Source organism: Amblyomma americanum, chromosome 1, assembly GCF_052857255.1.
Source record: "Amblyomma americanum isolate KBUSLIRL-KWMA chromosome 1, ASM5285725v1, whole genome shotgun sequence".
NCBI classification, from domain to species: Eukaryota; Metazoa; Arthropoda; class Arachnida; order Ixodida; family Ixodidae; genus Amblyomma; species Amblyomma americanum.
In genome coordinates this window covers 368707133-368734378 of record NC_135497.1, presented here as the reverse complement: position 1 = coordinate 368734378, position 27246 = coordinate 368707133, and the positions used below count along the sequence as shown (strand labels likewise).

Here is a 27246-nt window from a genome sequence, read left to right as displayed (position 1 = left end):
AAATTTCTACAGACTGCGACATATTACTAGCGTTAAAATACAAAGAACAAAGAGCACAAACACACAGGACAGACGCTAGACTTCAACTGCCGTTTATTGCACACGTAGAAGAAAATCACTACGCGCATCTGTGGCATGCCCGATATACAAGACAAATTTGATTACCACCATCGCTGGTTATCGCCGACATATTGAAAAAGAAAAACAAAAGGAAAAGAAAAGAAAATTCACAATAGATTAAAGCGCGTTCTTTTTGCCAAGTATGCAATTTCTTTACTCGTGAGGGCTATTGAAGGGGAGCTCACGCATTTCTCTCCAGCTTTATCGATACAGAAAGCCTCAAATATTTTCCTATCAATCTGGTTATCGAACCGCCCTCAGCACGGTGAGTGCTGCGAAAAAGAGAGGTGCACTCTTCCTCCTCTGTTTTGCCATCTTTTGTCGTTTTGCACCTGCAGCAATGGGCCGCCAAGTGGCCACCTGATCCTTTTCTTGCAAGAAAGTCGAATGAGGTTATTGATTTTCTTTCGACACACGAGGACCGCGCAGATATGTGTTACGGGTTTTCTATTGACGTGGAGGAACTTTTCTACTCCATACCTCAGGCAGAGCTCTGTGTCGCTGTTAGGGAGAGCATCGAGTCCCATGGTCCAGTCCACCTTCCAGAATTCTTCTGGTTTGTCTGTTGACAACTTCTTGGAACTGCTGAGTGTTTTATCTTTCCTCTACGCTTGTTGATTTTAACGCTGACTCCTACGTACAGAATCAAGGTATATGCATTGGTTCGTGCATTGCTCCAGTTTTAAGTGACCTGTTTTTAGCCTGTATCAACAAAGAAATTTTTTCGCGCACTGACAAGACCTTTGTTGCAAAAATATTTAGATATGTTGACGATTATCTTGTTCTGTTGAAATGAGAGGCGCCTGAGGAAAGAGATTGCACTTTTGGAGGGCATTTGTAACGTTTTTTAAAGATTGTGCGAAAGGACTGAGATTAATTCGTGAGGTTCCGATTGAGGGAAGCTTGCAGTACCTTGATTTAAACATTAGCTTTAATGATCATTTGGTCTGTTGTACATATTGTGGCTCGGTCAAAAAAGCCAATCCTAAGCTATAATTCGGCCCATTCAAATATTGTGAAGAGAGGGATAGCTTGGAACTGCTTGCGAGCCGCCCTTCATACCCCTGTCACACGGGCACTTTCGATCCTCATTGAGCTCGATCTGCATCGAGATTTTCGAGCACGCTCGTAACATCCGGTGCTACACGGGCATTTTCAATGCTCATTGAGAAGTTTCCCTCATGTGTGTTAGGTGGCGCCAAATGTTCCGCCGACAGCCATAACATGGCGATGTCCGGCAACACTGTGCAGTCGGGGGCAGCGGCAGCCAAATCCGTAGACAAATCGGTACATTGCGTATCTGCGCCAGGTTTTTGTGGCGCACCTCTGCTGCTGTGCGATGCAACCCAAGGGCCCGCAACGCCTCCGCGATTTCTGCATAGACTGCGGCGTTTCTCTTCTGGCGCCGCAAATTATTTAGGCAGTCCTGCCAGCAGTCGATGAGAACGGCTGTCTCGCGCTCGCTCCACAGTTTCCGCGCCGACGAGCAGGAGGACTCCATCTTTGTTTACACTGATGGCGAAGCTTGGAGCGTGGAGTAGAGATTATTTTCAAATGTTTGCATATAAGCAGGCATAGTACCTGAAAAATGTTCTGTATTACATTTTAATCAATTAGAACAACAACAATTGGTTTGCTTTTGTTGATTTGTGTTTATTTTTATAGCTTCATGAGAGCGAGAGTGTTCTCGATTGTGCTTGGAACCTCAAGCACTCTTGAGGAATCGGCATAGAGTCAAGCAGGATCGAGCTTGATTGCGCTTGAAAGTGGCCGTGTGACAACCGTCGATCTGCATTGAGTTCGATGAGCATTGACTCAATGAGGATCGAAAGTGCCCGTGTGACAGGGGTATTAGAAATCATGCGAACACAAAGTGAACTTCAGTGTTCAACTACAGGCTCTCCGTCTGAGCAGTGCTGGCTTCCCAGATAGCACTCTCAAGTCCGTCGCCGAGAGCCTTGTCAAAGAGGTAAGGCATGGACGTAAGTCAGTACACCTCAGCTATGATGGTTCTCAGGGACGTCCTGTGTGTGTGCCATACATGCATGGCGTGTCCCATCGCCTCGAAAAGGTGGGCGGGAAAGTGCGGCGTACGCGTTGTTTTCTCGGCGCCGTTCAAAATGTCCAGGATGTGCCGCATGGTGAATACTACCAAGGAAGCCACAGCCTGTGGAACAAAGCACGCCACGCGGTTTGTTTACTGCATCATTGGAGTGGTCTACCTGATACCACTGTCTTGTTGCAAGTGCTACATAGGCCATACGGGCCAGTGCCTGAATGAAAGATTGCGGAAGCATAGAACAACAGTCGCAGCGCTGATGGGAGGTGGCCATTTGGCGGCCCATTGCCGCAGGTGCAAAGCGACAAAAGATGGCAAAACAGAGGAGGAAGAGTGCACCCCTCTTTTTCGCAGCGCTCACGTGCTGAGGCGGTACGATAAGCAGATTGATAGGGAAAAATTTGAGGCTCTTTGTATCGATAAAGCAAGAAAGAAATGCGTGAGCTCCCCTTCAATAGCCCTCACGAGTGAAGACATAGCATACTTGGCAAAAAGTACGCGCTTTGATCTATTGTGAATTTTCATTTATTTTTCTTTTGTATTCTATATGTCGGCGATAACCAGCGATGGTGTTCATCAAATTTGTCTTGTATATCGGGCATGCGCAGATTCGCATAGTGATTTCTTCTCCTACGTGTGCAATAAATGGCAGTTGAAGAATGGCGTCTGTCCTGTGTGTTTCTGCTCTTTGTCCTTTGTATTTTAACGCTAGTAATATGTCGCAGTCTGTGGATCAAAAGCACCAACTAGCCCAACTTAATTCTTTAACCAAATTTCTAGCTCCGAAATTCAGAAGCTTTCCGGACTTCTCAATATTTTTTCCAAGGATGAACGAACACAGCGGCTCATCAAACCAACGTTCTCTACACATCACGAATGTGACTTTTAGTACACAAGACAGATCTACCAACCAAACTATGCAAGCTAAGTTGCACTTCTGTTGCAGCTTGAGCTAAAGCTGAGCTTCCTCGTTTTTTCAGCTCAATTCTGACGCTGAGAATGGCTTATGCTCTGTCTTGCTGGTCAAACCTTACGTCTTTTATCGCCCATGTCAGGTCACTAGTAGCCTCTGTTTTGTTACAGAAGCGGCTAAGACACCCAACCCAAAACAGCTGCTTCCAACATTTTTTTAAAGCGCAAGCTTTTACTTCTCCCCACCTTAGCTTCATCGCCGCCGAAACCGAGCGCTCGCCTCTGCCCCATCACGTGACAAGCATGACGTCACTCAACCACAGCTACGTTTGAGCCGCGCGCTCACTGTTTCTACATTGCCTTCGCTGCCTCTCAGCCGGTGCCAGCGGATTGCAACAGCTCTCGACAGCTTAACGGCAGCAGTCGTCATAGAGACCAAGGCCAGACGCCTCGTGAACTGTCTGCGTCTCAGAGGTAGCCAAGACGACAGGCCGAATCCGGTCATCTAGTGGACGTAGCTCGACGAGAGGCTGCCGCACAGAGGCGAAGAGAGTAACCAAAGCGAAAGATTTGAAGTTAAGATTGGTAAACCTTGGCTAAACGTCAGTCATTACCACCAAGCAACAACTAAGTCTAGCCCAGCTTTATCAGGCTTAACTTTCAAGCTTTCTTCTGGTTACTTAGGTTTAGCTGGATTAAACCTCTGCCAATTTTTTTCGGTCATCGAATCAAACAGTAAAGAGATCACTATCGAGAAATTGAGGCCAATATCGCTTACGTCGTGCACCAGCAAATTGACGGAAAAAGGTATATATAAAACAATTTACAGACATTTAGATGAAGGTGACCTCTTGTCAAACGCGATGTTCGGATTCAGAACAAACCTTTCGACTAGATGTACTTTTACAGCGAAAAGAAGAAATCATCGACAAGTCTAGAGGCTATCAGACAAGGGCAATTCTAGCATTAGACAACAAAGGTGCCTTTGATGAAGTCAAAAGTGATATCGTACTAAAAATAGAATATCGTACTAAAAAAGAGGACTGGGGTTCAAATCCTGGTGCCGCGCAATTCTTCACCGGGTTTAAAAAAAAATACGCGTGTCGATAGAATTGCATAACAGGGCCTGGAGTGAGGCCTGATCTCGGTGACCTGAACCGACAACGCACTCTCTCACCAGAGCAGGATTTGGCCACCCTGGTGTAGTACTTGGCCACAACCTTCTATGATCCAACCGATTAACCCTCGGCCCTCAGTCCCCAGCGGCTGCAGAGCAACTGACCACGGCGGCGGTCAGACCTGTGACGCAGCGGGGGGTGCTAAGAATCTCTAGCTCCGGACAGGCCGCCATTGGAATCCGAACCTGGCAACGTTTAACGCTAGAACTTTAGCTAGTGAGGCTAGCCTAGCAGTGCTGTTTGAGGAACTAGCGGGAATTAAATGGGATGTGATAGGGTTTAGCGAAGTTAGGAGGACAGGTGAGGCGTATACAGTACTAAAGGACGGACACATAGGGTGCTATCGCAGGTTAGAGGATAGACGAGAACTAGGTGTGGGAATCCTCATTAATAAGGATATAGCTGGCAACGTAGAGGAGTTCTGCAGTATTAACGAGACGGTAGAAGCTACAGTAATTAGGCTGAATAGGAGGTACAAGCTGAAAGTGGTGCAGGCCTACGCACCCACATCCAGCCATGATGACCAGACCGTTGAAAGTTTCTATGAGGACGTAGAATCGGCAATGAATAAAGTAAAATCGCAGTACACTGTACTGATGGGTGACTTCAATGCGAAGGTGGGCAAGAAGCAGGCTGACGACAACGCGGTAGGTGACTATGGGATAGGCTCTAGAAATAGCAGGGGAGAGTTATTAGTCGAATTCGCGGATAGAAATAATTTACGGATCATGAATACCTTCTTCCGTAAACAAGAAAACAGGAAGTGGACCTGGAAGAGCCCCAACGGTGAGATTAAAAATGAAATCGACTTTATACTATGCGCTAAACCTGGCATCATTCAGGATGTAGCCGCCCTCGGAGAGGTGCGTTGTAGCGACCACAGAATGGTAAGGTCTAGAATTAGCTTACACTTGAAGAGGGAACGGAAGAAGCTAGTGAAGAAGACCATTAACGAGTTAGCCGTAAGAGGGAAAGCACAGGAGTTTAGGATAGGGCTGCAAAACAGATATTCGGTTTTAACTGAGGAAGATGATATTGTTGTTCATTCAATGCACGATAATCTGACATCAATAATTACGGAGTGCGCAGTAGAAGTAGGCGGTAGGACAGTTCGAAAAGATACCGGCAAGCTATCTCAGGTGACGAAAGATCTGATTAAGAAGCGCCAAAACATGAGGGCATCTAACCCTACCGATAGAATAGAACCAACGGAGCTATCAATGTTAATAAATAAGCGCAAGGTATCCGACATAAGGAAGTTTAAAAAGGAGAGAATCGAGCATGCTATAAAGAACGGAGGTAGCCTAAAAACAGTGAAGAGAAAACTAGGCATAGGTAAAAACCAGATGTATGCATTAAGAGACAAGCCGGGCAATGTCATTAGCAATATGGATAAGATAGTTAACGTAGCTGAAGAGTTCTACACAGACCTGTACAGTAGCCAATGTAATAAGAGCGTTAATGAGAAAGACAGCTATGCACAGCAATGCGTCATCCCGCCAGTAACGAAAGATGAAGTAAAGAAAGCCGCAGAAGCAATGAAAAGTGGAAAAGCAGCTGGGGAGGATCAGGTAACAGCAGATCTGTTGAAGGATGGAGGTGACATCGTGCTAGAAAAACTAGCCACCCTGTATACGTAATGCCTTATGACCTCGACTGTACCAGAAGCTCTGAAGAATGCAAACATTATCTTAATTCATAAGAAGGGAGACGCCAAGGACTTGAAAAATTACAGGCCGATCAGCTTACTATCCGTTGCCTACAAAGTATTTACTAAGGTAATCGCTAATAGAGTCAGGGCAACGTTAGACTTTAATCAACCAAATGATCAGGCAGGCTTTCGTAAAGAATATTCCACAATAGATCATATTCACACTATCAATCAGGTGATAGAGAAATGCGCAGAATATAACAAACCTCTATATATAGCTTTCATTGAATACGAGAAAGCATTCGACTCAGTGGAAACCTCAGCAGTCATACAGGCATTGCGTAATCAGGGGGTAGAAGAGCCTTATGTCAAAATACTGGAAGATATATATAGCAACTGCACAGCTACTATAGTCCTCCATAAAGTCAGCAATAAAATTCCAGTAAGGAAGTGCGTCAGGCAAGGAGACACGATCTCGCCAATGCTGTTCACCGCATGTTTACAGGAGGTATTTTGAGGCCTGAATTGGGAACAATTGGGAATAAGAATAAATGGAGAATACCTAAATAATCTGCGATTTGCTGATGACATTGCCTTGCTGAGTCACTCAGGAGGTGAACTGCAAATCATGATCAGTGAGTTAGACAGGCAGAGCAGATCGATGGGTCAAAAAATTAACATGCAAAAAACCAAGGTAATGTTCAAAAGCCTAGCAAGGGAACAACAGTTCACAATTGGCAGCGAGAGCCTAGAAACTGTGACGGAATACGTCTACTTAGGGCAGGTAGTGACAGCTGATCCGGATCATGAGAGGGAGATAACTAGAAGGATAAGAATGGGGTGGAGCGCATATGGCAAATTCTCGCAGATCATGAGTGGCAGTTTACGAATTTCTCTCAAGAGGAAAGTGTACAACAACATAATCTTACCGGTACTCACCTACGGGGCAGAAACGTGGAGGCTATCGAAAAGAGTTCAGCTTAAGTTAAGGACAACCCAGCGAGCCATGGAAAGAAAAATGATAGGTGTAACGTTAAGAGATCGGAAGCGGGCAGAGTGGGTGAGGGAACAAACACGGGTTAATGACATCCTAGTCGAAATCAAGAGAAAGAAATGGGCTTGGGCAGGGCATGTAATGCGAAGGCAAGATAACCGCTGGTCCTTAATGGTAACAGAGTGGATTCCAAGAGAAAGTAAGCGTAGCAGGGGGCGGCAGAAGGTTAGGTGGGCGGATGAGATTAAGAAGTTTGCAGGCAAATGGTGGATGCAGCTGGCAAAGGATAGGTTTAATGGGAGAGACATGGGAGAGGCCTTTGCCTTGCAGTGGGTATAGTAAGGCTGATGATGATGATGATGACTAAAAATAAAAATTATGGTGTAAGGACGTTTATTTTTCTCGAACAGAAGAATTAGGCTCAATGGCGGAGAAGTACTGTCGGAGTTCAGGCGACTGGGTAGTAGGGGCACGCCGCAGGGGGCAGTGCTGTCCACTTTGATCTTCAGCATTTCCCTATTAGGACTACCGAGTATGCTGGACAGCGTACAGGGTGTCAAGCACGTGCTGCATGCTGACGGCATTACAGTTTGGGCCCCTGGAGGATCAATTGGGAGCCCACAGGACAGACTACAATGTGCGGCGGATACCGTGCAACAAAACGATAATAGTTGTGGACTCAAATGCGCACCCAAGAAATTGGAGTTCTAATATTTTAGAAGAAAGGAGACTCTGGCCCTGTTTTAGTATTTGTGGAGGAGGAGCAAGTTCAAGAGGTGCCACTTCCGAAAATCTTGCGTCTGTTAACTGACGCCAACGGCAACAACGCGGAAGTTATAAGCGATTGCAAGCAACAAATGAGCAAGTGGAACGAATGATTAGAAGGGTATCAAATCGCAAGTCTGGACTTAAAGGAAAAGAAACCATAAAGTTAATACCGGCTTTTATTGGAGGCAGAATCGCTTACACAGCACCTTACTTGAAATGGAACAGAAGTGAGAACAATTTGGATGTTGTATTACGTAAAGTATATAAAAGAGCACTTTGTATCCCGGTAAACGCAGGAATAGAAAGATTACTATACATGAGCGTTCACAATACTTTAGATGAAATTATTGAAGGTTATTCCATATCGCAGAGGATGCGGCTATCAGGAAGCAGTACAGGAAGGGACGTACTCGATAGACTGTAGGGCTCCCATGCTTAGGGTCTACGTAGGACAGAGAGGACTTGGGAGACCAACTTAGAAGCAAGATCGAGGTGCAGCCCATTCAGAGAAATATGCGCTCCGAATTTCGTATTCGAAAAGAAGAAAGGCTAGGGCGAACGCCATCAGGAGAACATGGGGCACGATGGAAGAGGAAATTTATGTTCACGCGGAAGGGCGGGGCGGCGTGATATCAACGATAGCATGCACGAATGCCCAAGGGAAAGTAGTTATTGGGGCATCAATTCGATGCCACGGAAACACCCAGGCTGAGGAAGCGGTGACTGCTTTGGCGATAGTTTCCAAGTAGGTCTCGTGCGTAATTACGGATTCCCAGACTGCATGCCGTAGCTATACCAGAGGAATGATTGCTAAACACACAAAGAGAATAAGCAGAAGTGAAGAATGTACAGATTTTAAATCCACAGTCATATAGACTCCACTACATTCTGCGGATGTTGGAAACAAAGGCGCTCACGCTGCTCCCCGCGCGCTATTACCCCTGGTCCCCCAACATTCGCAAGACCGTATTATTCTGACCTGCTATTAAGCTATAAACATATACTCCAACATTTGATATTAAGTATACGCCGAACAGCCCAAAATCTAAACAGGGAGCAAGGAGTCATTTCAAGGAAATTGCAATCGAATACTTGTATAAATCCTGTCAACTTCAGCTATATGTTTCCAAATTCGCACGATGCACATTGCGCCTCCTGCGGTGAAGTGGACGACTTATACGTAATGGTATGAGCATGCCAGAAAAACCCAGCTATGCCAAGAATCAATAACCCAACAACTGATGACTAGGATATGGCGCCGTCATCTCACATACGGGAGACCAGCTTTCGCTGGGGAACAGGACAACAGCGGCGAAAAAGCCAATGGGCTCCTGGAATGAGGGCCCACCAAACCATTCTATGCATTAAACGGTTTTCTATCTCTATATCGAATCAACTTTTTCACTTAGACAACGTTTTTTTATACATATGGCTTCGAACTTCAGGCCTCCTGCTTCTTAAAAGCTTTCAAAACAGCTCATTAAAGATGCCTTGCAGAAATTACAGTTACTTTGCCATCTGCAGAAGGATACCATCTGCTTTATCCACCGCACCACAATCTGTTCTGATCTGCAAAAAATTCCTCTAAGATTTTCTGTGGTAAATTGCTTATTCATGCTGAATCCCTTCAACATGTTTCCATGCCCTTGGCTCAGAATGGTCGACAGTTTAACTCAGCACGGTTCTCAGGACGATGACATTATCTTCAGGACTTCATAGCCACGAGTTGAGCAGAAGCGGAATTTTTCAGAAACCGGATACACTGAGGATGTGATGCCACCACTGCGGAAGTGGGCAAGACGAGTTTGCTGATTTTAGTGCAGTTTGGAAGATCGCTAGATTAACCTGCTTTTTTACATTTTTGCTTACATTGTGCCGACAGTTCAAGCAGCTATAATAACTAACAAATATTTATTTATGTATTTAAATACACTAAGGGCCCGGCTGGGCATTACATAGGGGGTGGGGCAGTAAATAACAAAAATACTCAAGGGTTCACCTCATACATAGTACAAAGAAAAAAGAATGAAATAATAAAGTGTTAATTATGAAATTGGGTTGGGCTTATACATGGTGGGCATGGTGCAGCGTGAAATAAACAAAAATAATATGTACACGTACAAGGCAAAGGTACAAGGCGGCAAGTTCAAACTGACGACAATGCTTCGCCTGATTTAAGAAATGTTAGTAACGATTAACGGAAAGACGATGATTCGTTAATAGTCACAATGCTAGCAGGGAAAGCATTCCACGCCCTTATAGCCAAGACTAAGGAGGAATTCGGTTATTTCTTTGTGCGAGCGAAAATTGTTTGAATTTTATGCGCATGGTCGGTACGAGATGATATGTGATGTGCTGCTGTGATGTTCCTGCGTGCGAAAAATGAATGGTTGTAGTAGAGGGAGGGGAAGAATGACAAGCGAAAGAATTTACGTCGCATGTTGAGGTCCATAAGTTTTAGAGATTGTTTTATTGCAGTAACGTTCTGGTATAGAAAGTACGACCGTAGAATAAAGCGTGCTGCCTTATTTTGCACTGATTTTATTGAGCTGCATAAGTTTTCTTGGTGGAGATGCCATACTACCGAAAAATATTCCAATCATGCCCGAACTAGAGACGTGTAGGATAGCAGTTTGGTGCCAGGGTTAGCTAGAGTTAGACGTTTATGAAGGCCTAATTTTTTCAAAGACTTGCTAGTGATATACTCTATGTGGCTATGCCAATTTAGGTCCGGGGAAAGAACAACGCCTAAATATTTGAAAGTTGATGAGCGCTCAATGACACTATTATTTATAACGTAGTTGTTTACTGGAGTTTTAGAGGGTGAAGAGAAAGTCATCTATTTGGTTTTATCGGTGTTTATTTCTATCTGACAAACACTGCACCGAGTACTTAACCTATCTATATCTGTTTGCAAGGCAACAACGTTGTTAGGATTAGCTATTTCCCTATAAATGATACCATCGTCGGCGAAAAGACGTATGGAGGAGCTAACGTCTGAAGCGATGTCGTTAATATAAAGTAAAAAGAGAAGTGGTCCTCAGACGGATCCTTGAGGACTTAACATGTTTTGTTTCAGATATGATGTTTTTATCAGATACGAACTGCTGCCCGTTATCTAAAAATTCTTCAATCCACTTTGTAGTTCCATGATCAAGCTGTAAGTTATACACCTTTTTGATGAGCCGCTTGTGGACTAACCGATCGAAGGCTTTTGAGAAATCTATAAAATTTGGCGCTGTGGCGCTGGTACAAGGCGCTGTGAATTGTACAATGGAGATTCGTTACTAATTAAAATAACTGAGTTTGATATGAATGCCGGTATCGAAAACTATGCTGATTTTCAAGTAGCAAGTCATTTGAAATAAGGTGTTTCATAACGTGGGTAAATATTATGTGTTCCAGTAGCTTGCAACACACTGAATTAAGAGAAATTGGCCGGTAGTTGTTGGGATTTGTAATATCCCTGGCTTAAATATAGATGTAATGAGTGAAGTTCGCCAATCATCTGGAACAAAGCTACTGTTCAGAGACTGCTGGAATAAAAGTAATAACAATAATGGCCACGCGTGAGAAGTTAGCCTCAGAAGTGTTGTACTTCTGCCATCAGGACCGGGGTTAGAATTTAATGGAATCCTATCAATCGCACGAAGAACCCCATCTGTTGTGATAAGATTTGAATGATAAGCAATGAATGGAACGGGAAGCTGAATGTGCTTGGAAATAGGTGCCTCCTGTGTAAATACTTTGCTCAAATGACTGTTTAGATGTTCCGCACTTGCTTCTATGGGAACCAGAATTCCATTTACATCCTTTAGAGTTATTACCCCGCTTGAATGTTTAGGATTGACAACACGGCATAATTTTTGGGGGTTTGTTTTTAACAAGTTCGGAAACGTATGAATAAAAAAGTAATCCTTTGCTTCTGTTTCTTTTTTCCGCAACGGATGATGGTTCCTTACACCTTTGCCAACACGAGGTGCGTTAGCCTGAGTAGCATTTCTGTATGCCCTTTTTTCTGTTGCTATGCTTCCCGATTTCCTTCGTGAACCAGGGAGCATCAACTCTTGTCTTGATCTGAAGTTTTGGTACGCAGACGTCAGTTTCTTTCAACCATTCGCGAAATATTAACCAGTAGTAACACGGGTAGGGGCTGAAGCAGCTCCGAGGACAGCAGCAGCAAACGATGACGAAACCGAAGGAAAACTCTGAAAGATAGGCGTATTTAATAAAACGAAGGCAAAAAGGTTGGCCAGACAGATTAATATCTGGCCTGCTACTCTTCACTGGGAAAGGGAACGAGAAGAAAGAGGGTCGTGATGGGTGATGATGTGGTCAAATGCACGACAAAGGCTTTATGTGATATCTCACCAATAACCCAGCCCTGTGCCAGCTGAGGCTACCTCATCGCCGCAAACTTCTTAATCTCATCCGCCTGCCTGACTCTCTGCCACACCCGGCCATGTTTGATTTCTCCTAGAATCCATTTCGTTGCCCTGAGGGACCATTAGTTATGTTCTCTTCGCATTACATGCACTGTACATAAGCACTTTCTTCTCGAATTCCGCTCAGATATCAAACTTCATCCAGTCTGCTTCCTGACCGACTCCTGCTCTCTTCCCGTTTCTTAACGTTACACCTATAACTGACAAAAAATGATACACCCTTTAATAGACTAAAAGTTTAATAGACAACTTTTTTCATACTCGAGGTTTTTCAAGGACCTGCGAGGGCACCGTAGAAAACATTCAGAAATTCGGAAAAGGTTGAACCGATTATCTGAAACAATTAGTGCGGTCTGCAGGCTTTTCTCAAGGTGCACAGAAAAAGTTCTGGAGAAAAGGTTTAAAATATGAAGCAAGGTCGGCGACTTGGCAATGCAAGCCTGAAATTTACCGCTAGGGGCCAACAAAATGAAGTTTAAACCCAATATGGAAAGCTAGAGCACAGCAAGTTCCACAGTATTATTTATCGAGGAGGGACGACCAATGGATTATAACAATGCTGAAAAAAAAACCAGCATGAAGTAGGCTAGACAAGGAAAATGCAGCTTTGCTTAATTCACAGACTGTAGGCTGAAGAAATTTCTTGCAAATGATATGTATACGTTCAATTTTATTACATCCGGCCATTTGGCCCGGTCTTCAAGGCATTCATTGCACAAACTTCAGGAAACTGAGGCACGAAAATTTAAGAGAATAAAAATGGGATACGCCTGGTTTTAAAGCAAAAAACACAAAATGAACAAAAACACAAAGAATACAAGAGGCACCCCAGATATCTTAGTTTCGTTTGGTCGTTTGGTTTTATGGAGTTTATCGTCCCAAAGAGACTCAGGCTATGGGGGACGCAGTAGAGAGTGCTCCGAATAATTTTGACCATCTGGGGTTTTTTAACATGCACTGACATCGTAGAGTACACGGGCCTCAAACATTAAGACTCTATCGAAATGCGACTGCCACGGCCGGGATCGAACCGGCGTCTTTCGGGTCAGCAGCCGAGCCACCACGGCACCTAGCTATCGTAGTGTACAATAAATTCCAGACTACATAATGAACAGCTAGGGCCTTCGATTACAGAAGTGCAGTTGAGAGTAAAGAAAGATTAGCCCATTGGACATCACCGGAGCGGCGAAAATCGCACCGTGCAGCTGGCGGGGAGCCGTGCTTTGCGAAAACACCTGGCACTTTTGTTATCGGCGTGTTCGTAACCGCAGCACGGAACGTTGCTATATGCCACTCCTGTGGCACGTCACTAGTGATAATCTTTTTTTTTTACACCCGACTGTACGTACATGCCATATTCCGTCATACGTACTTGAAATTTTCTTCCGACGTACAATGATCGATTAAGACAGAGTTGCCACACAGACGCTACACATGCAACCAGAGGCCATACATAAATATATTAAACGCAGTATAAATGAATTTCAGCTTAAAAATGCGTAAAAATTGGCCCAAAGCAAACATGTGTGGACAACTTGCATGGCTACATTAGTAAGAATCGAGCAAAACTTTGTCCTAAAAGCCACTGCTCCGATGCTCTATGCTAATAATCCATCATTTTCTCACAAAATACGACAAAAGAAACAGCATGGTAGGCAGGGTGCAGCATGGTTCCTGCGGTACCATGCACCGTCCGTGGCAAACAGACTGCAGCCAGCTCCTAAGCGCAAGGAGTGCTCCGAATTTATTGCAAAACTGACACTGCATGCTTATCACTGCAGACCAGAAGAGCTCATGAAGCAAGTCTCTTGGATCAAGAGATGGCCATCGTTTCGCTGCACATGTCACGACGCATACATCAGTCACGTACAACACTACAAGCAGTCTACAGAACATGAGCATAACGTCAATTCTTCTTCGGGGTCAGTAAGCTGAGCACAAACACTTCAAATGAAGGCAGCACAATTGTGTCTCCGTGCACAAGGACTATCGTCATGGGCGTCTTCGTACTGTACAATATCCTCAGATGTTATCGCGCCTGGAGCTCTTGCAAATCACGTCACCAGCAGCCTTCGCATTACACAGCACTGGATCTTGACTGTCCACTGCCCACAACAATCTCCATTACGAGAGCACACAGTGCCATGCAAGCGCGATGACTGCACCGCTTGTCTAAGGTAAAATGATGTTTTAGGCATGCAGGTTATATAAAATTTTACTATAGATTATTTATGAATTCATGGCGACAGTAATGTTGTTTCGTTTTTCTGCGCCATCATAGATTCTTGCGCGCCGTTCCGATATGGCACCGGTTGGCCTGCAAGAACAAAAACGGGGCAGTCAGGAAGACTCAATCTGCAAGAAAAATTAGAACTGCGAAGTGTGCAAGCAACACTGCAAATTCACATTTATCATCCCACTTGGCAACCGTGTGCAACCACCAGAGTGAGATTCAGCACTGAGAAGGGTTATCAACAACCTCCTAGGTTATGATTTCTGGTTTCAGACTTGCTGGGCCGTAGGAAGGTGTCCTGAAGGCATGTCCAATTTCACCCTTCACTTGGGCTGCATGGGAGATTCAGCATTCCTTTACTTCATGGCTGCCGGTCCGGCCACCTTTCCCAACACTAAAGCTTTCTCATAGATGTGACACTCTCGATATTGTATCTAAGTATTTGGTTCAAAGAGCACACAGCTCCGCTGATACATTTTTCACCTGGACCACGGAAGAAAACTTACTTGCCGGGAAACTCAGAACCCAGGACAAGCACGGGAAAAGACACACAACATCGTCTGCCGTTTTCAGAACAATAGCACTACTACTCGGGGTACAACTCGAGTTTCGCCTGGCTTAGTGTGTTTGACCTTGAAGCTCGACGAGGGTCAAGCCAAGCATGCACTTCCAAGACAAACAATGTATGACTGTCGTTCTGCGCATAGCTTTTATGGTATGGTAGCAGTGAAAAGGGAGGAAGCGCGTAGTGGGCAGGTCTGGGCACGCGTGCATGCTTCTGCACCGCTTTCGTGGCAACCGCTTCAATCTTACATTCCTCGTCTGCTGGAACCTATAAATTGGGTTTCAACAGCATAGCGTTCAGGATCCCGAGTCGCAGAAAACCCGGTGTCGTCGTCGTTGGCCATGAGTGAAAAATCCCGATAGATGCCAAGAATAACGGAGCTCAAAAGAAAATTCTATTAACAATAGGGATTGGGTAGGAATCGAACCCAGGACCTTTGGATTGAGACATGGGCACGCTATGCATGAGCCATGCAGCCTCCATGGTTCACGCTGGAAAAAAGTGGTTCCTAGTGAATGCGTTGTGGTCTTTGATTTAGTGAAGCGTCTCAAAAATTGCTCTTGTACGCATTAGTACATGTCTCTGAGTATGACAGTCAGGAATTAGGCAATTCAGCAGACGATGCGAACAGGACCCGTAAAATGATATGGCGGTCTACTCTTAAAGGTGAAGCTTAAGCGTCTCTCAATTTTTTTAAACAGCAGGCGACAAGGTAAAGGCGGACGACAAACATGCCTCGGCGTGAACCTCTCGCAGCACTGCCCGCGCTGCTTTTGCAGCGGCATTGTTTCATTTTCGAGCCTTCGGTCCTTCACGCTCGCGTCACACCGGCGATAGAACTGCACCAACAGCACAACAAGGTTCACGGCGCCAGAAAGTCTGCTATGGTGGTGTCGACATAGGCGAAACGTGCCGGAAGCCGGCGAACACGAGGCGGCCTAGTCCCGCTTTGGCCAGTGTGTCGTCACCGTTCCGCGCGCGCGGAGCGTAGACTGTTTTAATGCCGGCACGCGGTAAAAAACTATCGAGAAGTGACATTCGCGAAGTAGCATACGGGAACGCTTTCACTGTTGAGACTTAACAGCCGAGTGTGTATTGCATGTGTTTTTATGGCAGCTTGGGTTTTACTGGCTCATAAAAACGTAGCAGATAGAAAAACTACACCCGGAAACGCAGCAGCGTTTCCCGATGAGTCATGATCTGACTTATTATTGAAGTCAAAAGAACTTACATTTCTCTGCACGATTGGGAGAATAAAACTGCACTGGGAAGGACCATACGTGCCAAATGTTGGCTAATTATAATCCCCACGGACAGCTGTCTTTTACCGGCATGCCATCTCATCATCACTGGTCTTAGGTGCCTGCCACTATACAACCTGGCAGAAATAACTGCCACTAGTAAGTAATGGGTGCTTAAGAGGTCCACTTTTTACAACCGTTGATGAAAAAAAGCTGGTTTTCTGACTGCCACATCATTCTTACTATCAGAGGAAGCATTTTCTCCCAAACAGGAGCGATCTGAAATCAGAATCTGGCATCCTGTGTTGCCATTGGTTGCCAACTGTAACAATCTAATGTGATATGATCACTCTGAACAACCCCGAATCTGCAAAAGAAGATGGGGCAACTGAAACACTGCTGTGCTCCATACATGTCTGACGAGCTATGGCTACTACAGTTAAAAAACCGATCTGTACCCAGAGCCTGTGGAGAAGAAAGCACATTGTATATTGTGCTTGATCATGCTATGCATTCACTGCTCAGGAAAAAGGTATCTGTACAAGCTGCACTGACAGGCATTCAAAAAATAATGGTCAGCGCCAGACTGGCAAATGCAGTTAACTGCTAACATGCAGTGTTGTGCTATAGAAAGCCATCATAGTTCCACTGTTTCAAGGATCACCATTTTAAGCTCCGTGACAGCAGCCCTTTTTCAGCATAGAGAGCAGAAATTCATAAAAAAAATGAGCAATGTGTTCTGAAAAAAAAAGTCTGCACGTGTGCACTCGGCAAAACAATTACTTGAAATAAACTTGATACAGACTATTACTCAAAGCGAAATGGAAATCCTGGTGGTGAAATGACCGAATATGTGGCAAAGACTTCACGAGAGGCGCCGTTTGCTGTTGCAGTGAAAACGACACTGTGCTCACCGTTGTGGCAAATCGGAGCGAGTTGATGGTCTCCCCGATGGTATCCACTCGCGGCGAGATGTTGAGCAGCATTAGTGTTTTGCTGTTGCCGCGCAGGCTGTCGATCAGGAGGTGTGTCAGTTTGGAGTCCCGGTATGGCACGTGGTCAGCCTGCTCGAACAACACAGCCCGCCAGAGATGAGACAATGTCATGACAACCGTCATCTCTCCAAGGGCGGAGCGACAAAAAAGGAACGCATGAAAAAGTCGACACAGCTTTGGTATTATGCACCTATTGGGATAATACCGATGGAGTGAATAAATCTGATGTAATCTGGAGCATTGCCGTATTCCCACGGAGACCATAATTCCTTTCATATAATTGAGCCCATTGCAAAACTGCATTGTCCAAACAGGGGATTGGCTAGAACAAGCGACAATGGTCTCAGACAAACGCAGCAGAAGGAAGGGAAAGAACGCCGCAAATTACACGAATGCGTTCAGACCCGCCTTGTCACCACGATCGAACCGCGACAAAGCACAGTGGTTAGCACAGTTACCGTATCAACTCGTGCAACGGTCACACTGCTTCCAGATTGGGGGGCCAAGCTTCCGGGCGCGGACATCGTAGGCGATGTGCAGAAAGTAGTTTTTTAGTGCAAAAGCACTATTCTGATGGGTAGACACCAAGCAAGATCTCGCGATGTTTGTAGGTTTGTGCCAAGTGAAACAAATAGAAAGACATGAAATATGTACGACTGGGATTCAATCCCCCGGCGGCGCGAACAGAACAGCTTCGTTGGCCACTGCGCTAGGGCACTACGCTATCGCCACTTCTTTTTTCCTTTATTGCCGACTTCAGCACGTCAGTTACAAACCAATGCACGCAAACAACACAACACAGATGCTAAAACTACGTCAGCCGCACTTGGGGTTACGTAAACACATTAAAATTCGCGCATGTATAACAAAGCTTCCATTCTCGGAAGCCACTCAGGCACTGGGTCTTGTATCTTGTGGCCTTCGATCACTCTGCCAACAGATTCACGAAAATGCTCTCTTATCAGCCTCGTGTCAATGTCCGCATGTCCGACTGCCATCCTGGATCGCCAAATACTGTGCAGGCCCATTATCATGAACATGTAGAAAGGAACCCTGTCTTCATTGTGAACAGGCAAATATCTGATTCCGAAAACATCCACCGGTAAGTCTTTTTTAATCGTGCGTTGTAGAATGTGCCAAAAAAGGCTTCCCAGCAATCTAAGAAGACTTGTTCAATGGTTTCCGGCTTTCAGAATATGAAACAATGATTTCCCCAAGGTACAAAAAAAACCTGTTCTAGATACGTCTTGACTTCAAGAATGTTTGTACGGAGTTTAAAAAGAAACTTAACTCCACCTGGAACAGCCAAGCTTTTAACTCGTTTTAGAACTGTCTGCCATGAACAGGCACAGTACAACGACCTGTAGAATGGAACCGCAAGAAAGACATCACACAGGTCCTTATAAAGTTTTTTTTTCAGGATAAAGCTGATAAATATTCCATTGAAAATCACTCTTTCAAGACGCAACATGCCGGATACACTTCTCTAAGGAAGCCGAAAATGCACCCTTGCCTAGTCGCAGAACTATACTACTAAAATTGGCAAGACCCTACCCAACCTAACCTGACACGCAGTTCGCAGAAAGGGGTCATTCACGTCCCGAGAAAACATCAATCGAATTACCAACTGGCGCTGATACAAATGCGCCAAACGTACTCCTCCAGAGCGGACACGATGAAAAAAATTGGTTCGCCGTGTCCGCTCCCAGGTTCTTCCCCATACGAAAACCGCAAAAACCCGGTGCTACCTCTGCACATTGACTCGAGAACAATGAAATGCTTGCATAACGTACCAAAGCTTGGTTACAAAAAATATGTTACATATTGCGGCACACGCGAAAATAGGCCAACTGAAGCCTTTAAGCCTGTCGGCCTTCACTCGCGCTTCAGCAGCTTCGCGTTTCCAATACGGCACACTCCCGGGATAATTCTCCAGCGGCACTCCTAAATATTCTACTGCGCTAGCTGTCCAAAGTATGTTCGCGAAAATTTTTGGGGTTGTGGGTCAGTTGCCAGAACCCCAAACATTTAGCCCAGTTCACAGCACTCCCACTCGCAGAACAAAAGTTTTTCACAGTTTCAACCAGAACACGAACGCTTTCGTAGTCAGCACAAAGTACGTCAATGTCATCTGCATACGCGAGAACGCGGACCACGGCCGCATGGAGACGAAAACCATGAACACTGCTGCCTTGAAATATGCTCAAATAAAAGGGCTCAATGTAAAAACAAAATAGCAGCGGTGGCAGGGGGAACCTTGAAGCACAGAGCGTTGACTCGGATGCGCGCTCCCACCCCCTTATTCATTATCAGCCGCGTCGTGCATCCCCTGTATGCCATCGCTATGCCCCGGGAAATGGCTGATCCCGCATTCACGTGCCCTAACAGACAAAACAAGAGGTCATGTGGCACCCTGTCAAAGGCTTTCTCTAGATCAAGCTTGAGCATTGCGATGCTTTCATGCATGGCGTCGCAACACTCGAGCACAGACTGGTCTGTGTGGATGTTGGTATATATGGTGCGGCCTTAAATACCACAGGTCTGATGTGGCCCTACTACTTCTTGCATAAAAGTTTGGAGTCGTTTAGCCAGAATTTTCATGAGGATCTCATTTATTCATCCAATATCACTGTCATTCGTCAGTGATAGTGGTTTTTTAAGACCGAAGCGATGGCCTTGTGGTAAAGCATCCGCCTCGCATTCGGGAGGTGCTGGGTTCGATCCCCAGTGCCGCCGGGTACCCACCGGATTTTAATGGGTACAAGATTTCCCCCGGCCTGGTGCTCGGCTCTTCTGGGTGAGATGCTTGGGAAAAGGGTCTTGACCACAGTTGCTCTGACGGATCAGCTATAAGTTCCGCCGTCAACAACGTTAAATCGGCCTTGTGCGGTAGAAGCCCATTTGTGGCCCTTTTTTGACCCCAGTGCCGCCGGGTACCCACCGGCTTTTAATGGGTACAAGATTTCCCCCGGCCTGGTGCTCGGCTCTTCTAGGTGAGAAGCTTGGGAAAAGTCTTCACCACAGTTGCTCTGATGGATCAGCGATAAGTTCCGCCGTCAACAATGTTAAATCCGCCTCGTGCGGTAGAAGCCCATTTGTGGCCCTTTTTTGACCTCAGTGCCGCCGGGTACCCACCAGTTTTTATTGGGTACAAGATTTCCCCCGGCCTGGTTCTCGGCTCTTCTGGGTGAAATGCTTAGAAAAAGGGTCCTGACCACAGTTGCTCTGATGGATCAGCGATAAGTTCCGCCGTCAACAACGTTAAATCCGCCTCGTGCGGTAGAAGCCCATTTGTGACCAATATCACTGACAGTCGTCAGTGACATTGGTCGGTAAGCGGTAACTTGTCGAAGTCTAGTTTCATCGTCGCTTTTTGGTAATAAAATTGTGTGGGATGTTAGAAATGACGGAGGACGCATATCCTTGTCATAAGCCTCAGTAAACAACGTAGCCAAAACTTGTGCAAAGTCATTCTCGAGTGCCTTATAGTGCGATGCTGCTAGCCCATCTGGTCTTGAAGACTTTCCAGGGATGAGGTCTTGTATGGCTTTCCGCACTTCTTTGGTTGCGATTGCCACTTCTAACCGTTCTTTCGTTTAATCACCAAGCTTTGGCATTAAAGGCAGGAAATGGGTTTTAAAGTCTTCGGCTCTTAGTTTGGTGTAACCAAAAAGCCCGCTTTAGTGGTCATAAAAGGCCCTTTATCTGAGTAAATTACACCATTCCACTCTCTTTTTGTATGCCATTCTAGTGGGCATGCCTATTTTACAAGCCGAGAGCACGTTTTTTGGGCATTTCGCCCGCTATCAGACGCTGTGCCCTCGCTCTCACGATCGCTCCTTGATACCGCTCTCTATATATTACCTCTAGTTTCCGGTTAACGGAGCGTATTTCTTCGACGCATGCTCCTGGCTGCTTGCCCTCTTGCTCTGTCAAAAATCTCAAGTCATCTCTAGGCATATTTTCCTTCACACTTTGTTTATGCCTTATAACGCTCGATTGTTCAATAGCGGTCATTTTCATTGCCTGCTGAAATCTTTCCCCCTTCACACTTTAATCCAAGAAGTTCATTGTCCTTGATTTGCAGTTCGCGTATCGCCGACGCTGCACGTTCCATAAAGATATCCTCTTTCAGCAGCTCTTCATTAAGTTTCCAGTTTTCCCAATCGAATTTGCTTTTCATTCCTTTTCTTTTCCCTACATGGAAGACAACGAGACAATGGTCACTAAACGGCACTGGTTGTACGAGGTATTCGGCGCAGAATGGTATCAGTTCGGCAGATACGTACGCACGATCCAAGCGTGCGTGACTCGTGCCCTGGAAATGGGTAAAAAGAACGCCAGAACCACACCCGAGACAATCGCCAACATCTTCGAGATGACAGCGATGAGTTACGTCGCTCAAACAGGCAGTACTCGCATCTCTATAGAGAGTCGAACTGGTCTTGTCGCGTACCATGCTTACGCAGTTGAAATCGCCAAGACAGACGACCAGACGGGCTGTATCACAACAGTTTCCAACTGTCTCAAAAAGTTTTCGCCTCTCTTCCACGTTAGTGTGCGTGTAAATACCGATGACGCGCCATTCAACACCAGCAAATGTCATGTCACATAGAATCGAACGACCGAAAACGCAAGTTTGAACTTTTTCCACAATCGCTCCCAGAGAATGGCGAATCAAAAGCATGCACCCTGCCGAAGTACCCACAGCATAAGACAAGCAAACATCGTTTCGGCTGCTGAACGGACGCACCATACTGTAAATCTGGTCTTGACTCTCTCTTTCTTCTTTCACTCCCTCCTTTATCCCTTCCCTTACGGCGCGGTTCAGGTGTCCAACGATATATGAGACAGATACTGCGCCATTCCCTTTCCACCAAAAACCAATTATTATTATTATTATCTCGATTTTGGTTTCTTGTACCGCTTCAATATCCAATGCCTGCTATGTCAAGAGCCGTAACAGCTGATTTTGCCTCCTCCTAGATGAAATACCTCTGACATTGAGCGTGGCTACGACAAGGTGTCTGCCAAATGCTGTCATCGCTTCGCAAGACCAGGCCACCAGTACGGCGCTTACCTTTGTACGCACAACGTCGCGCTGTGTAGTGTCGTCCCGCCATTATTAGGACAGAGTTGTCGTCGCGAGGAAGCGACGATGATCGGTGCCCGCTGGTGACATGCTGTTTTTTCACCTCACCGGAGTCCCGCTGGCTTTGTAGCAGACGTTGCCTTTGCTCCGGGCTCATTGCATCGACGTCGTCTCGGCGCCGTTTAGCAGCAGCAGGGTCGACCTCCATGGATTCCCCGTTGCCTTTTTCAGCGAGGCATGGGATTTCCTGCGGTCACTCGGTAACCTTGTTTATGACTGCCGACTCGGGTGGCCTGAGCGTTGACTCAGCGGTCGGTGGCGTGTCGTTTTCCTTGTCGTCGCGCTTCAATGCAGCTGTTAGGGTCTCGACCACTGGGAAGGAAGCGGCCTGCTCAGCTTTATCCTGGTCCATATGCAGCTCACTGATTTTGCCGAGTGTTCCTCGGCCAGCCGCGCGGGCGTACGACTTCATGCATTCAGCCACTTCGTGCCCGTACGCGCGGCACTGGCTACACTTGGTCACCTTGCAGCCACGACTAATGTGGCCTGTGTTGCGGCAGCGGATACATCGGCGCACGCCCAGGCACGACGACTAACACTGTCACATTCCCAATACGCATCTGATGGGGCAGGCGCTCGAGGCTTGCACCTTCTCGTAGAACCAGCCGTACAACTCGAGTAATCGAGTCAGCGTTTTCAAACCCGCCGGTGTTTCATCTATCGCTCGAGGCTTCTTTCAGAGGAGCGCGGCAGGTCGAGTGGGAGAACTTGCTGGAGAACCTGGGAAGTGACCACTATGTAATCAAGGTCACTCTTGAAACAGAGAACACTAAAAGAAAAATTGGAACCGCCCACGTAACAGACTGGGATGCTTTCCGGGGCGATTGTGGGCAGATGCAAGGCGCAGTCACCTCAATAGAGGAATGGAGCAAGCAGCTGAAAGAGTTGAAGGAGCAAAACACGCAAGAGATAGACAGAACGGAAGTCACATCGGAAGTGGATCTGAGGCTTCTTAGGCTACGGAAAGCAAGGCGAGGGCTCACAAAGAGATGGAAAAGACAGAAGCTTAACAGGAAGCTACGACTCAAGATCGCAGAGGTCACCAAGAAGGCAGAGGAGTATGCGGCACACCTGGCCAGACAGGGGTGGGATAGTTTAGCAGCTCTCTGAACGGCACCCTTAGCACGGCCAGAACGTGGAGGATACTCAAAGCCCTCGTGGATCCAACAAAGACCAAAGCAGAAAGTGGGAAAGCAATCCAGAGGCTGGACCACAACAGCAAAGAGGCAGATGAGATCCTGGAGGCGGTCAAGAAGAAGTGCTATGGCACAGACAAATCGCAAAGATACCGAGGAGAATATCAAGGGGAGGAGAACCCGCACCTCGACAGGCCGATAGCCAAGTAAGAGGTCTATGCGGCCATCAGGGCGGTTACCGAAACACAGCAGCAGCAGCCGATAAAATCAGAAACTCGCTAATTCGCAACCTCAGCGATGAAGAGGTGATGTAACTCCCATACTACCCCAAACTGTGGACAGAAGGCACACTGCCACGGGAATGGAAGCATGCAGAAGTTGTGATGATTCCCAAGACAGGCAAGAAGTTCGAAATAAAGAATTTGCGCCCTATCTCGCTCACGTCGTGCCTAGGAAAGCTTTTTGAGAGAGTCATCACAAGCAGAATACAACAATACCTGGAAGATGAAGATCTGTACCCGCACAGTATGTTCGGCTTCAGAACAAATCTATCGACGCAGGACATCCTATTACAGATCAAGGAGGAAGTCAAAGAAGCCACCCCAAAAGCAGGGGAGAACATCATCATGGCACTGGACATCAAGGGCGCGTTCGATAACGTCAGCCATGACGCCATCATGGAAGGGCTAACCACCCCCAACTGCGGAAGAAGAGTACACGACTACGTAAGGGCATTCCTGTCAAACCGCACAGCTACGGTTGGACTGGGGGACTTATGCAGCAAGGTCTTCGAAACACCAAACGAAGGCACCACGCAATGCTGAGTGATCTCGCCGGTCCTCTTCAACATAGCCATGATTGGGCTAGGCAGACAGCTGAGTCAGATAGAGGGGATACAGCACGCTATGTACGCCGATGATATAACGACCTGGATCAGCCAGGGCTCCCCAGGGCAAAAACAACATCTCCTGCAGCAGGCAGCCACACGCGTGGAGAGCTACATCAAAGAGAGAGGCCTGGCATGCTCCACCAAGAAGCCGGAAATTCTACGAGTGGGCAAGAGACCATCCAAAGAAATATACAACATAAAAATTGAAGGGGAAGTTCTCCGGAAACGCAACATGATCAGAGTGTTTGGAATGTGGATCCTAAGCAGCGGGAAGTGCAGCCACACCGTAAGCATTCTCCAACAATCAATGCAACAGGTCAGCAGAATGATCACCACAGTATCACAGAGAAGATTTGGCATGAAGGAGAGTGACACGATCAAGTTAGTGAAGATCCTGGTGGTCAGCCGCATAACACACTCACTCCCCTACCTCAAGATGACACAGCACGAAAAAGAACAAACAGACACTTTATTCAGGAAGGCTTTCAAGACTGCCCTAAATCTACCAAGAAATACGTCAAACGAGAAGCTCCTCAAGATGGGAGTCCACAATACGTTTGGCAGGCTAAAGGAAGCTCAAATAGGGACCCAAAATTACAGGCTCCAGCAGTCAATCACCGGCCGAGCGCTCCTCCGAAGGCTGGGCTACTTAAGTGAAGAAGTGGAAGATAGGGTTGCGGGCATAGCTGATAACATTCGCCAAACATTCAGGGTGTGCCCAATCCCTCGCAACATGGACCCTTATCTGCACGCAGGGAGAAGGGCTGCGAGAGCAGAGTATGTAGAAAAGCACTTAGCTGAAAAAACAAATGTACTATACACAGATCCGGCTTTGAATCGATGGAACAGAAACACGAAGGAACACAGAGTAGTATCGGTGGTGATGAACCATCAAGGGGACCTAGTCACCAGTATATCACAGAGCGGCTGCAGAGTATCCGATGGGGAAGAAGCTGTTGTGGCGCTAGCAGTAGCTGAAGGATACCGCAGAAATAAATCGCTCGCAATAATCACCGACTCCAAAGAAGCATGCAGGCACTACACTAAGGGTAGGATCAGCAAGGGAGCGCTACTCACCATCCTCCAGGCGGGACTCCCGAACAATTAAATTCATCACAAAATTTTCTGGGCGCCGGGGCACACCGGGGTGACTGGGAATCAGAGGGCCGACGATCTAGCTCGCGAGCTTACCAACCGAGCTGATACATCAACTGACCCTGAGCCCACCACAACGGCGGAACCATCGTACACGGAAATCCTAAATCACTACAGAGGACAAAGGATAGCGTATCTTCCACCACACCAGATATTAACGCAATATGAGGCAGTCGGTTGGCGTAGACGGCAAACAGGAAGCTTTCATAAATTACACATATTTTACAAAATGTTTCCGAACCAGTACGCGTACACATGCAAGTGATGTGGAGCCACCCCAATTTATACCATATTACATGGGAGTGTAAAAACAATTATTCATTCCATAAACTAAAGAGCCCAATGCGGAACAGTGGGAGAGCCTGCTCACCAGGGGCGTGCTGGCGGTCCAAAAAGGACTGGTCCAGCATGCATATGAGGTAGCAAGACTCAGTGGGGACTCGGAACTTCAACATGAAGACACCCGGGTCCCGCTGAATCGACCAATTTTTGGCGCCAATAAAGTTTTTTTCTCTCTCTCACTTCGCCCTGCTCCGCGAACGCCCGCCTTAGAGTTTCGTTGCTCACGTTGAAGGCGCACCACCAATGCACCTTCAGCCGCACTTCGTGCCTTTCAGGGTCAAAAACTACGCAAGCCTTCTTTCTAACAGTGATATGCCCGACGTCGAGCAGCTCTTTCTTGGCCTCGTCGCTGCGAAAGTTTACTAACAAGGCGTGCGACATCTGGTATGCTCCGATACCGCCCACCTGTTCGATGACGCCGGCTTCTTTCATCGGCTGGCGGAAATCTTCAATCCTGTAAGGCCTTCCAGCGGTGTCGCAGTGAAGAACAACCATTGTTTGCAGTCCTTCTCCGGTAGGCAGGGGCGACAGAACAATCTTGTAGTCTTTTTAACCGCCCAAAAACGATGTTCGGCGGCCAGCATCGGCCGTTATCACAGCTCGCGAAGAGCCAGCCATCCTGCGTCCTTTCGCGATCGTTTCCGGAAGCAGAATGACTACGCTACCCTATCAGCACAGCCGATCACGCCTCGTGTTAAACTGCAACTCGCGCTGTGCATCGCACATAGTCTACAAATACTGCTACAAAACCAATACGCGCGCTTAGGGCTATATGGAGGTAGTGACAGCTCTGTGCCGTATGCTCTGGCGCTGACAAGAGTGCTGCAGAAACGCGCAACTGGAGCATATGTCGCCGGCATATACTAGGTGAATTGGCATTGACGATGAAAAAGTTGAAGACGTTCATAACTGGCACCCTGGGTTAGTGGACGCCTCAATCGTGCTTTCAAGAGTAAATGAGAGGAGGAGAGGAGTCGGCCAATTGGAGAACGCACGCCCAATAGATTGTTCGGAGGAGCGCGCATATATAGACGAGTGCGCTTGGCGGTCGGTTTTCGAATGGTAGAAAAATGGGTAAAGTCGATAGCTCTCCGGAAGAAGAAGCCGCCCGTGAGCGCCAGTGCGAGTTGGCGCGCGAATGTGCACGGCTTCGTCAGGCGAATCCAGAAGCCCCCGCCAAGGATACCGAAGCCCTGCGCAAGCGGAGGGCGGAAGATCCCGAACGAGAGAAGCCAAACGCCAGGAAGCCTCGCTGTTCACATCAGCGTTCTCGACCTTAAGTGAAGATGCGCTAATTTTTTTGCACCTGTCCTCTGCATAATTGTCTTCACAGATCTCTTACGTAGGGTAAAGTTGTCTCCTACACGGAACACAACATGATCGCACGGTTCTCAACAACAGGGCTCATGGT

At 46.7% G+C, this 27246-nt stretch overlaps 1 protein-coding gene and 1 pseudogene across 1 annotated transcript in view; both read right to left on the bottom strand.

Annotated features, from left to right (window-relative positions):
* Positions 1-13819: 13819 nt before the first annotated feature.
* LOC144122014 (carboxy-terminal kinesin 2-like) overlaps positions 13820-27246 on the bottom strand; it is a 53617-nt gene continuing 40190 nt past the window's right edge. The window contains exons 10-11 of the mRNA XM_077655528.1: positions 17081-17230; positions 13820-14444 (exon numbers count right to left, since the gene is read on the bottom strand). Of these exons, the coding sequence (XP_077511654.1) occupies positions 14403-14444; positions 17081-17230 (192 nt within the window). The 3' untranslated portion in view covers positions 13820-14402. The remainder of the gene's footprint in view (positions 14445-17080; positions 17231-27246) is intronic.
* LOC144116479 (uncharacterized) lies at positions 22507-27243 on the bottom strand (annotated as a pseudogene).